This window comes from Eleutherodactylus coqui, chromosome 6 (genome assembly GCF_035609145.1).
Source record: "Eleutherodactylus coqui strain aEleCoq1 chromosome 6, aEleCoq1.hap1, whole genome shotgun sequence".
NCBI lineage: Eukaryota > Metazoa > Chordata > Amphibia > Anura > Eleutherodactylidae > Eleutherodactylus > Eleutherodactylus coqui.
Genome location: NC_089842.1, coordinates 46138667 through 46152438, shown reverse-complemented (window position 1 = coordinate 46152438; position 13772 = coordinate 46138667). Strand labels below are relative to the sequence as shown.

At 42.3% G+C, this 13772-nt stretch overlaps 1 protein-coding gene across 1 annotated transcript; it reads right to left on the bottom strand.

The window, feature by feature from the left end:
* Positions 1-12591: 12591 nt before the first annotated feature.
* On the bottom strand, positions 12592-13530 carry LOC136633565 (olfactory receptor 5AP2-like). Its single transcript, XM_066609328.1, has one exon. The coding sequence runs from the start codon at positions 13528-13530 to the stop codon at positions 12592-12594; it is 939 nt and encodes a 312-aa protein (XP_066465425.1).
* Between the last annotated feature and the right edge of the window lie 242 nt (positions 13531-13772).

Here is a 13772-nt window from a genome sequence, read left to right as displayed (position 1 = left end):
GGCCAGAGTTGAATTTGCCGAAAAACACCTCAAGAAGCCAGCCCAGTTCTGGAAAAGTATTCTATGGACAGATGAGACAAAGATCAACCTGTACCAGAATGATGGGAAGAAAAAAGTTTGGAGAAGAAAGGGAACGGCACATGATCCAAGGCACACCACATCCTCTGTAAAACATGGTGGAGGCAACGTGATGGCATGGGCATGCATGGCTTTCAATGGCACTGGGTCACTTGTGTTTATTGATGACATAACAGCAGACAAGAGTAGCCGGATGAATTCTGAAGTGTACCGGGATATACTTTCAGCCCAGATTCAGCCAAATGCTGCAAAGTTGATCGGACAGCGCTTCACAGTACAGATGGACAATGACCCCAAGCATACAGCCAAAGCTACCCAGGACTTCATGAGTGCAAAAAAGTGGAACATTCTGCAATGGCCAAGTCAATCACCAGATCTTAACCCAATTGAGCATGCATTTCACTTGCTCAAATCCAGACTTCAGACGGAAAGACCCACAAACAAGCAAGACCTGAAGGCTGCGGCTGTAAAGGCCTGGCAAAGCACTAAGAAGGAGGAAACCCAGCGTTTGGGGATGTCCATGGGTTCCAGACTTAAGGCAGTGATTGCCTCCAAAGGATTCGCAACAAAATATTAAAAAAAATATATTTTGTTTGGGTTATGTTTATTTGTCCAATTACTTTTGAGCTCCTAAAATGTGGAGTGTTTGTAAAGAAATGTGTACAATTCCTACATTTTCTATCAGATATTTTTGTTCAACCCTTTAAATTAAAAGTTACAATCTGCACTTGAATTCTGTTGTAGAGGCTTCATTTCAAATCCAATGCGGTGGCATGCAGAGCCCAACTCGCGAAAATTGTGTTACTGTCCAAATATTTCTGGCCCTAACTGTATGCTGAACCAAAATTTGAAAATTCTTTTAGTTCATAGGGTGTTTCTCTCTTTCCCATTGGGATTTATTTCATTCCATGGGTAATGCTTGTGCAGCATTTGCACCTAGTTAGGCCACATTTAACCTCTTTAGTGGCACGCCCAGAAAATATCCTAAAAATCAGTGTTGAAATGTACTGAAGACTACCTAAACCGGCCACTGAAGGGGTTCAATGACCCTTGTATGGGTCTCGATTGTGGAAAACATTTATTTTTATTTACTTTGTGGATGTTGCTATGTGGATGTGACAAGGCAATTATATTTTTAATTGTCTTATTTTTACGGAATGTAACTGACAGTTTTTCAGGTATTCCTTTTTCTAAAAATCGGTTTCCCCTAAAGATATTCCAGTGCTGTTGCAAGACCTTTTGTATTATTGTGTGTTGGGTATTATGTTTAGTAATACACTTTGTTTACAATTGTAGCTTGTTATCTGTTTAGTTTTTTTTAATGAGTTTTCCAGAGGGTTGTTCTCCAAGGCATTCTGGTAGGCAGCTTCTACTAGTTGAGTAGCTTTTGTCAGGTTGTGCAGCTGCGATCTGTTGTTCTACAGGGTTCCAGGAGCACACCTTCACAGATGTGGGATAATTGAGCTGGTTGGGCATATATATTCATCAGCCCCTCTGCAAGAGGAAGCTGGTATCCCTTCACTCTAGGCTTTGTAGTCTTGCATGTCTGTATATGTGTTAGGTGTATGAACAGTGTATTTTCCAGTGTCCAGACCTCAGGTGTGAACAGTCCTGTTCAGTGTTTGTTCTGTCTTGCATGCTAGCCCTAGTGTGTTGGAGTGTGAACTGTGTCCTGTGCTGCCTGATCATATATCATCTCTAGGCTAGTGTATCCCTTAGGTTCTAGCACTGGACCGCCTTTATGGAGGCGATCACTGGGCTTGCAGGCAGGGTTCTGGTTCATGTTGTCTCGTTAGAGTGGGGACCGCGAGACACGAGGAGCCTTGAAGTTGGGCGCGCAGCTTAAGTTCATTGGCCAATGAATGAACTAATTCCTCATATTTATTACAGCAATTCCATCTGCTTATGCGTGCAGGGATGTTTGGTGAGTGGTTGGCCGTTTATCCAATGTTATGTCTGTCCGTGAATCCAGTATACTGTGTCTGTCCATGAGTCTAGTTCACTGTCCCTTTGGTGTTCCAGTTGTGCATCCTGTGCAAACACAATATTACATCTGTGTCCGTGCTGTGGCGAGGTGTACCCAGCGGACATAACAGCTTTTTTCTGAGCAGTTCCTTCTAATCCTTGTGAATTGGATTGTGTACAAGAGTGAGCGGAGGATGCGGACACAATGACATGTGCCAACTAGTAGGTAAAAATGAATACTATATAAAGATGTATTATGTATGTTAATCTATGGCTTGATAAAGGTGCTGCTATGCACAGAAACGCGTTGCCATAACCTAGTCTGCAAATGAAGAAAATAATTACATTTGAATACGGACCGGATCTTCGTGTGTATACCGTCTACATCTACTAGATATACCTTCACTAGAAGGGGGCTTCTGTGAATTACATACCCTCTCCTCCAAAGTAAGTGCTAGTACCATTCTGGGGTACTGGTGTATTATGTCGCCACTGGAAGTAAGGGGTGGCGACATAAGACAGCAGTTGTCAGAAATGTTGACGCTCCCATTTTGTGATTGGCTGGGGCCGTGCTTACGTTGGCAATGTCTGGCCTGTGGAACAGCTGAAGAACAGAGGACGGCACTCGTGGCAGTGGGAGCAGCAGGAGTAAACCGGGCGAACAACAGATAAGAAGAAGAGCAGCATTGGGACTGCCCGTGGCACCGGCAGCACAGCATAACCACAGAGGAAAATTTCAGCATTGTGAGGCACGACGGCAGCGGCAGCAGGTTCACAGCAGTGTTGGCGGGGGCACATGTGCAGGAGGGGGGGCGGGAGCGCAGTGCGGGGACACATGGGCAGGACAGTGTCGCCAGGGGGAAGATGGTCAGCCGGCCGCAGGGGGCCCTGAGGTGCAGTGTGAGGACCGGGGGTGGCCGGGAGCCCCGTATTAGCAGCAGGGGGCACTGGTGCACAAGCCTACAGTGTGCCGCTGCAGGGTGATGGGGGGAGCTGGGCTGTCAGCAGAGGAGTGCTCCAGCAGGGTAAAACCACCTGGCAGCAATTTATGGCACGGATGGAGGGTTAGGGTGAGGGGTAAGTGTAACAGTTAGCCTTATATTATAAAAGTAAGGCTAGCTGTTACACTTACCCTTATAGCCTAACCCTCCCTCCCTGTCAGAAATCACGGCACTGCTCTCTGCTTTCTCAAAGCTCTGCTGGGTCAGCAGCCAATCAGGATCTAGGGGTGTTCCTCCTGTCAAACCCCTAGGCATCAAGGTACACCAATACCCCATTCTGGATACGGTCATCAGTGATTGTAAACTATTGATAATAGACTGTCCTACGAGCGCATGAATTTTTTACAATTGATTGTTTTTCTTCCTAGCAAAGTGACATATAGACATTTAAATTCTAGCAGGTGGGTAGAGTAGAATAGCCGGTCAATCACCTTACCTTCTGTCTCCACTAGCTTACAATACAAAAAAGCTAAATTTACATGTTTGTATATCTTGCCCACAAATAAAAATGAATACAGAATGAAAAATGAGTAGAAAATATACATAAAATATATAAAAGATATATACTATTCCATTGTTATTAAAAATTCTAAATAAAATGGCATGAATAATAATGATTATAAAAGCTAAAAGCATACAAATTCATTATTTTTTATATAAATAACATTATTTATTTATTTGAACTAATCAGAGGTTTCATTCACAATGACCAGAGTCGCTTCCATTCAATTATATGGCAGATGCAATAGCCTTCTTCACCAGTAGATGCCACCAGAATACAATTATGCTCATGTTAAAAAGTAACCAATTTATATCAATTGCATATAATTTTATTCTATATGAACTAAAACACTCAAAAAGATCAGCAATGAATTGATAACTATAGTTAAACTACATAAAATAATATGTTTAATGGTTAGAAAAAATAAATAATATACACTCATTGTCAAAAAACAAGTACCTGGGAGTTGATGTTTTGCTACAAAACTTGGCATGCAGTTACATCTCAGGCAGATATGCAGATCAGTAGAGTTATAGAAAAAATGGACTTATATGCCACAGTATACCATAGGGAACCTGTATGCCTCCATGCCTGCCTGTATCACATCTTGTATTCAAGCTAGAGGCAGCTTTAACAAAGGGCTTTAACAAAGGGGTTATGACTGTATACCTAATGGCAACCAGTCTATCCAGGGTTGATGCTGTAGACTCAGGTTTTAAATAAAGAAGCATAACAGTCGCATAAAATATTGTAATGACTGTGAAATAGGATGTAGAAATAGAAAAAGCTTTAATTCTGTCAGTAAAGGCAAAGAGATGTATGATGGCTGCTATAATATAAGTATTAGTGTTAATAGGAATAAAACTACCACCACACAGACACTAGATGCAAAAATAGCTATCCGGTTAATCCTGGTGTTAGCACAGACCAGTTGAAGTATAGATAGAAGATCACAGAAAATGTGTTTTTTGTATTAGGCCCACAGGAAGGTTAGGCAAATGTGATGATTATGTGCATCACAAAATTTGTTGACCCAACTAGGTAGGATCCACCCATAAGTCGAATACTGATGAGTGGATGACATATGGCAACATACTGGTCATAGGCCATAGCCAGCATGGCAAAGTATTCAGTCCTACGACAGTCCAACCACAGAAACCAAAAGTGTAGACCTGGACCACACAGCCATAGCAGATTATTTTATATTCAGCCAGGAAGTCAGCCAACATTTTCTTGTAGAGCATTCATTCCTGCTGTCACATGCTGTGAATTCAACCTTAATATATCATTTTATACATATTGATGGCAAGTCCTTTTAGCCCATTTATACATTTGATGGACACTTGTGTCTGGTTATGTCCGGTTAATTTGTCAGTTGACAAAATTATAACTTTTTTGTTTTCCTGTAGTTAAATAAACTAAGGGCTTAAAAAAGGTAACTGATATATTGTAACATTTCATAGTTTACAAAGCAATTATTTCAAGTTGGCATCACTCACGACGTCCCATATGTACATGGGCTTTCCAGTGGGAATATATTAGATGTTTTAGTGCAGCTGCTTCATCTACAATTTTTTTTCATTACAATAATTGTAAATGTCTAAATGTAACTTAAAACACCCCAGTAAATATTGTTATAGTTTTGTTTCTATGAATCACAGTTGCAATATATCAGCAGCCCATTGTTCCTGCCTACCTACATATGTGCTCTATGTAAATGTTCAGATACCCTCATACCGGTAGTTGCCCAATAATTTCATCTATCGTGAGGATGGTTTCAGAAGAGTATTTTAACACGTCCGTAATACGGATCAATAATATGGACATGTTTCAGATGACATTAGAACCGTATGTCATCAGTATTTGCATCTGTATTTACTGGCCTTGTTTTTATTTTCCACTGTGCAAGTACTGATCCGTATTTGCCCAATAGAAAATAATAGCAATACAGAGGCAAAAATTGATAAAAATCAGTCATGCTGTGCTTGAAAAATCCCGTGAAAAAATACGGCCATGTGAATAGAAGCATAAATTAATCTTAGCTCCATATGATGGTCTGCAAAACATGGACCAAATATGGAGTTAAAAAAATGCTTGTCTGAAAGCTACCTAATACAATAAATATGGAGGAAGAAGACAAAAGCAAGGGCTTTGGCATAACATCCAAGTAAGAATTGAAACTTTGAACTAAAAGGAGGTATCAATGTATTTTAAACAAACAAGTGACACGTTTCGAGGCAGATGTCTCCTTTTCAAACAGTCCACAGAAACAAAAACCATGTCAAAAGCAAAAGCTGAATGACAGCTGAGAGCTGCCCCTGATTGGTCCCTGCGCTGAGCCAATCAGAGGCAGCACTCACTCACCCATTCATGAATTCATGAATGGGTGAGAGCTGCCTCTGATTGGTGAGGCTGTGACCAATCAGAGGCAGCTCATTCAGCAGGCGGGTATTTTAAATCCCCGGCTGCTGAATACTACTCAGAGCAGTTCAGGAGAACTGCCGGCCGGCCGCGGCTGAACTCCATCTGCTGGGACCAGGTGAGTATATATTTTTTTTTGTTTTTACACATTTCTGGATGAATTTCTGGGAAGGGCTTATATTTTTAATCCCTTCCCGAAAATTCATCCCGCGCTCGCCGGCAGCCCATTGCTTTCAATGGAGCCGGCTGTATTGCCGGCTCCATTGAATTCAATGGGCAAACATCATTCTTCTCTGCCCCAGCTGTTACAGCTGTGGCAGAGGAGAAGGATTTGTCTACTATATGTTCTCAATGGGGTCGGCGCTGCTGCCGCCGGCCCCATTGAGCGCATATAGAGAAGAGAACAGGAATCGCAGATCGCAGATAGGTGCGATCTGCGATTTCTGTTTTATAATTTATCGGACGTGCGCATAAAAAGCGCTCATGTGTCCGATACCATTGCAAAGCAATGAGAAAGACATACCTGCCCTCGGGATCTAAGTGGGAGTCCATGACGTCGTGCGGCAGCGTCCTGTTGATCGCGATCAACACACCTTTCACTTTTGTGGTTGGGTTCATGCTGTGGAACCAGGAAGTATACTACCGGACCTTGATGATGGGGACATGCCCAGACCAGAAGTGAGTTTCCTGTAGAAACAATATTTTAGCCCTTTGTTTATGTAACAGATACAAAATTTGGGACCGATTTTGTGGGGAATTCAAGCCCCTTACATTTAGGGAGCATAAATTCAATGGAGCCATTATCTACAGTTGTACCTATCACAACTGCCCCTCCCCCCTGGTGGTTCCCTTCAGAGAAGAAAAGGAGGAAAGTGAGGGAAGGCTGGGTAGGTAGAAGAGAGGAGAAGTAGAGGGAGAGAATTGAGAGAAGAAAAGGAAAACAAAGGGAGGGGGAGAGAAGGAAAAGAAAGTGTAATAGAATACAAGAAATTACTGCAGAAACCTGCAGAAATATAGGCCAATTGGGCCTACAAAATTGGGTGGAACAATGGAAAAGAAAAATCAGCGTCCTCTACTCAAAGCAGTAGACGCAATTCCGGAGTGGAGTACAGGCTTTCTATGGAGGGTGCTTCCCCCATCCCAGAACCCGCCACTATGAATCAGCAGGGGTAACCCCCAGGCAAGGAGTGAATTCAAACTATTGTAGGTGAGAACTCAGAGTCCAGAAATCCGTAACTAGAATCAACAAGGGCCAGGATGATGACCTTCTGTCTTCACACAGGCAATGCATTTGTGTCTTTAGTAGATCCCCTAGCATTGCGGGGGCGGGCTTGCCTTGGACGTGGGGGTAGATTTTCCCCAGTGAAGCCCAATGGGAGGTCTGGCCATTCTGGTATGGAGAGGTGTGGCAGACAAAGAGCCTCCAGGAATCCGGGGAGGTCCGCTGGAGTTCGGAAGATGTGGGTTGAGCCGTTGTGGCACACCTACAGGCAGAAAAGAAAGCCCCGGTGTAATTCAGGTTGTGGGCTTTCAGGGACTCAAGTAGTGGAGGTAAAGTGCAGCGTTTTTGCAGAGTGAGGCGTGATAGATCTGGCAGGATTTGAATAGGGTTGCCTTTGCATGCTATTGCTGCCCCGTCTCTCAGTCTCCTGGAGATTGCTTCTTTTTGCAGGTAATGGTGGACCCTGCAGATCACGTCCCTGGGTTGGTTAGTGTCTGTTGATTTGGGGCCCAGGGCCCTATGCGCTCTACCCAGCTCTAGGGTGTATCTGGTGGTACTGCTAGAACAATGTTGAAGATGGTCTGCAGAATATGTGAGAAGTCCTTAGCTTCAATTGTCTCTGGGAGACTTCTAACCCGCAGGTTATTGTGCCGATTTTGGTTCTCGATGCCAACTATCATATCCCATAGGTAACAAAGTTGTACTGAATGGTGTCTAAGGTTGTTTGGACGGAGTCGATTCTGTCAAGAGTTTTTTTGTATCTCGCTTTCTGCATCGGGCACTCTGTGTTCTACTGTCTGTACTTCAGATTGAAGCGAGAAAATTTCTGCCCGATACAAAGCCTCCAGGCGACCTATATAGGCTTACATGTCGTTTTTGGTTGGTATCGCGTTCATGCGAGAATGCAGGTCTTGGAGCTATTTCATGGTACAGCTTACATCTGTTGTGCTTGTGAATAGGGTGATGCAGGGTGGTTTACAGAGGTCTCGTTGTCAGCTGCACTAGAGGGGCTGCTTGTCACACCATTTATTTTTACAGCACTGTGGAGTTGGGGAGCAATTTCATTTTGGGGTTCCCTGTTGGCTCTAGGAGGGGGCAAAGCCCTCTCATTTATGAAGGGACCAGGGAGAGCAGGGACCTCCTTTGGTCAGGCCTGCTGTACCTCCGCTTCAGTAAGGGGTAGGGAGGTTGCTCCAGGGACTGACAGTGCAGCCCCAGATAGATGCTGAGCTGGGAGCTGTGTTTGGCACTGAGCCAGAGGCTGAACAGCACGCTGTATTTGTGAGCCAGAGAGTCAGTGGGAGCAGGGAGCTGTGTCTGGCACTGAGCCAGAGGCTGTGCTGGGAGCTCCAGCCACATGGAGCCTGCAGGGAAGATGGTGGTGCCCACTACTGGGGTCTGGACTGCTTTGGGGCTGTGTCCTGCAGTCTCTCTGCTCACTGCCACCCTGCTGGTTATCATCAGCTGTTCCTCCAATGGTCTGATGAAAACAAAGATCTGGTACCGTGTTAGCCAGTAGAGCAAAATGTGATTGTTCTCAGCAAGAGAAACGACGTAATCTTGTAGATATGATACCTTTTAATGGCTAACAAAAATACATGATGTAATAATAGCGAGCTTTCGTACCAACGCAGGGTACTTCTTCCGGCTTAAATGGATTGGATCTGAAGAGGCATGCATATTTATACACACTTATAACATACATACTTATGACAAGGCACAGATATGGATGTGATTGGTTCGCACTTAAAAGGAATTCTGCAAACCAGAAAACAAACTTTTTTTGTCTAGGCACTGATAGCGGAGTGAAAGTTTTATGGTCTCTAAATTACTGTTGGAGGGGGGGGGAAAGGTCAACAGGCTCGAATTGTTATAAGAGATACACAAACATTTTTAGCTAAATACTGATAAGGGAGTGAAAGTTTATGGTCCCTGAATTGCTGTTGATGGGGGTCTTATCTGTGCAATCAAGTCTCACACTTCCCATTCACGCATAAATCCTGGGGAATAATTTAACCCAGTATTCAGCGTGTCAAAGGTTGTTATCAATTTATACTCCCAAATTCTTCTGTGGTAAGCCGGAAGAAGTACCCTGCGTTGGTGCGAAAGCTCGCTATTATTACATCATGTATTTTTGTTAGCCATTAAAAGGTATCATATCTACAAGATTACGTCGTTTCTCTTGCTGAGAACAATCACATTTTCCAATGGTCTGTGCACAGGAGGAGAAGAGCGGGTAAGTGCTGTGGTTGCATCATGTGGCATGGTGACTGAGCTGTTGCTCTCACCTGGAGAGAGCTCCCTCCCGACCTCAGGTGCAGGGATGTCATCAGTGGCTGGGGAACTCTGTCCACTGTCCACTGCTGCTGCTGTAAGGGAGGGGGGAATCCCCCTTGTGCCACAGCTGGATCTGTGGCCTGTGTGTCAGGCTGTTCAGCGGCCCTCTCCTCTGCCTCTGTCATAAATTTGTAGATCCCGCTGGCAGAACCCGATGTCTGAGTGGTCTTCCGGTGACCCTTGGACTTTTTCTAGTTGCCCATGGATCCTCTCCGCATTGTTGCCTGGGGTTTTCAGTGGGTTTTCTGGAACCTGTTAGGGAGCTCAAGCTAAGTGCTTCTTCTTCCCACTATAGCCAGGCCACGCACCCTGTTCAGTTTTTTAATGCAGTTTTTGAAACCAAAATGAGGAGTGGATCCAAAAAAAGAGGATAAATTGTATCCATCCCTTATTCTTTCTCACCTTTTATGACACTCACCTGTTTTTGACTTCAAAAAATCTAAACAAAAACCTGCATAAAATGTAATGGAGCAGTTTGGGAAATGTTACTTTTTTGAAATAAGCCTGGGGTAAAAAGCAGTCCACAGTCCATTCATAATACACAAAGATTTATTTCTACAAAAGGACACCCAATTTACTTATAATGATAATGCACAGCAAGTGAACAAAATATACATTATACCTTATTGAATTAACCCCTTAGTGACCAGCCCATTGCCTTTTTACGTCCTGGTCTGCTGGGCTTAATTCCCAGAGGACATAAAAACATGCTTCCTTTGGGAATGACAGCCCTGCAGGCTCTGGACGTGATGGGCCGCGGGACCTCCCTCCCGGATACACAATCGCATTGAAGTGAATGAAACATAAATAAAAGTTAAAGTTTCAGCTCCCCTTACGCATTGGATCCATAAGGGGAGCTGAGAATACTCACTCCCCATACTCCGTGATGTCTGGCATCTTCCTCGTGCTCTCCGAACCTGCAGCCGGCGTCTGCACATGCACGCCAGGCACATTACATCATGCGCACGTGCAGAGGGCCGGGAGGCCCAGGAAATTTTAAAACTCCCTGTTTCTGGCTGGTATGAGTAGCCGAGAAGAGGGAGCTGTCACCAGGAGCTCCTGTAGAAGGTCCCCGGTCACATATTTGCTGCTATCCAGTGGATAACAGCGATCATGTAAAAGTTTAAAAAAGTTTTAAAAAGTGTAAAAAAAAAGAAAAAAGTTTGTTTATTTTCCTTCACGGATCATATCCATGAGGGGAGATGAGATTAGGTACCTAAGGCCCCCGGATTTATCCGCAGACCTTACCCAGGCTTCTGCGCATGCGTCCATCACCAAAATGGCAGATACAGGCGCAAAAGCAGCAGATTGCCGGGGTAATTTAAAATCTTCCTGCACCTGGCTACTAACTGTAGCCAAGAGCCTAGAGATTTCATGGGGGCCACAGTATGCCGTTTTGGTCACATGATTGCCGTTATCCAATGGATAATGGCGATCACGTAAAAGTAAAAAAAAAAACAAAGTTTCACCTCCCGTCACAGATCCGATCCCTGAGGGGAGGTGAAATTACTTAACTAAGGCCACCGGTGATGTCCCCCGATGGGATCCTTATCTGTGGACCCTCGCCGATCACGTAAAAGTTAAAGACAGTAAAAGTTTGATGCTCTGTTCAGTTTGGGCCCCATTGTGCAGCCAGACTGAAGATTAGGGGAACAATGGGTATGTTTTTGAACACGGGAAAAAATAGGGGTATCTATTTTGGGTTAAAAATCTTCATTCCTATGTATGTTGTACAGAAAAAACTATTTAATAAATGGCACAATTGCCAAAAAAAATGAAAATCGTAATGTTTTCCTTCTGCTTTGCTTCTATTCATTCAAAAATGGTGGGGTCAAAATATGCAGTACAACCCTAGATAAATTCGTTGAGGGGTCTAGTTTTCAAAATGGGGTAATTTGTGGGGGTTCTCTTCACCTTCAAGCAAAATGTCTGTTTTAAAAACCACCCGTTGCTCCGTCCGGTTAGGGCCCCGTTGTGCATACGGACATAATATTAGGACCACAAGGGGTATTTTTCTGAACACGGGACAACAGGGGTATCCATTTTGGAGTGAAAGTCTTCACTCATGTATCTGTTGTACAAAAAAAAACTGTTTTTAAAATGACATAATTGTTAAAAAAATTAAAATCGTAATTTTTTACTTTTGCTTTGCTTAGATTCATTCAAAAACTGTGGTGTCAAAATACACAGTACACCACTAGAGGAATTCGTTAAGGAGTCTAGTTTTCAAAATGAGGTCAATTATGGGGGTCCTCTGTCGTTTTAGCTATTTAAGGGTTCTACAAGTGGGCAATGGGGCCTAAAACGCTTTCAAGCAAAATGTCTAATCTGAAAGCCAATGGGGGTATCCATTTTAAGGAGCTAATCCTCATTTTCATGGGGATTATAGAAAAAATTCTTGTGTTTAAAATTACATATTTGCAAAAATATAAAATTTTATTTTTTCTCGTCTAAATTGCATTAATTCCTGAAAAGAAACTGTGGGGTCAAAATACTCCTGACATCCCTCAGTGAATACAATAAGGGGTGTAGTTTTTAAAATGTGGTCATTTGTGGGGGTATCTATCATTCTGACACCTATGAGCCTTTGTAATCTTAGCTTAGTGTAGAAAAACAAAAAGGTTCCTTAAAATGTTAATAATTAATGTTAAAATTGTATGTCTCCTAAATGGTTAAAAAAATGAAAGTTTTTCCGATGTGCGTCCAGAATAAAGTAAACAGATGGAAATAGCTATCTTAGCAAAAATTTGTATGTTAAGTTTGCACATATTTGAGATATTGCAGTTGAAAATGTGAAAAAATGACGATTTTTTCAAAATTTTACCAATTTTGGCGCTTTTAATAAATATACACAAATTCTATCAGTCTATTTTTTCCTGCCTAAATGAAGTACAAAATGTGGCGAAAAAACAATGTCAGAATCGCTTGGATATGCAAAACTTTTACGGTGTTATTCCACGTTAAAGTGACACATGTCAGATTTCCAAAATTTGGCCTGGTTATTAAGGTGCAAACAAGCTTGGTCACTAAGGGTTTAATCTCTTTTACAATGAATTATACTGACGTTAGCACTTTTTCGTCACAATACGTAATAATTTTTGAAGTGTGCCTTTCATTTCATTATTTCTTATGCTATATATAAAAGGGTTTAAGAGAGGTGCCACAGCGGTGTACATGATTGACACTACTCTGTCCTGTTCTAGCTCATACTTTGATTTTGGCTTGAAATATACAGAAAAAATTGAGCCATAGAACACAGAGACAGCAATTAAGTGGGAAGTGCAAGTTGAAAAAGCCTTTTTCCTTCCTGTTACTGACTTAATTTTCAGTATAGTTGAGATGATTTTGACATAGGAGATCATTGTTAATATGAACGAGCCAATGATAACACATCCACTGACAGCAAAAATGGTGATTTCGTTAATTTTGGTGTCCACACATGCTAATTTGAGTAAAGGCGGAATATCACAGTAATAGTAATTTATGTTATTAGACCCACAAAATGGTAATGTGAAGGTTAGAGATGTGTGTATTACAGCATTGAGGGCACCAATGACCCATGAGCCACCTACTAGCTGGATACAGGATACCTTATTCATAATCATATTGTATAACAGTGGTCTACAGATCGCACTATAACGGTCATAGGCCATGGTGGCAAGCACGTAGAACTCGGCGCCAGCAAAAAGCAATCCACAGTACATTTGTGTAACACAGCCATAGAAAGAGATTGACTTATGATCTGCAAGGGAGGTAGACAACAGTTTGGGGCAAGTATCTGAAACATAACAAATTTCTAGGAAGGAGAAGTTGGCTAAAAGGAAATACATAGGTGTTTGAAGATTGGCACTATGATTGTATGCAACAATTATTGACACATTTCCAAGTACAGTGATGATGTAAATCAACATAAACACAAAAATCAGAAAAAAATTTAGATTTGGGGTTTCAGATAGGCCAGCAATAATGAATTCCTTAACTGTTGTCTTGTTGATGTTCTCCATTTCATTCAGACACATTTTATCAAAGCTTTACTATAAATGGCTATTAAGACTAAAGGATCCATCTCCTCATTATGAGTTATTAGTTACATGTAGGCCTTTTCCTAGAGATTCCATATGAATAAAGGACATCACACTAAATGACTAGTATGTCTGAGATGTATTTACTTTGAGACAACATTAGAACCATGAGGGAACTATTACTCCTCAATAGTACTACTTCAGATTATACTGTCATGTGAAAA

What these genes read in the sequence shown, in the direction of transcription:
- LOC136633565 (XM_066609328.1), bottom strand. Translation starts at nt 13,530, where the DNA reads ATGGAGAACATCAACAAGACAACAGTTAAGGAATTCATTATTGCTGGC.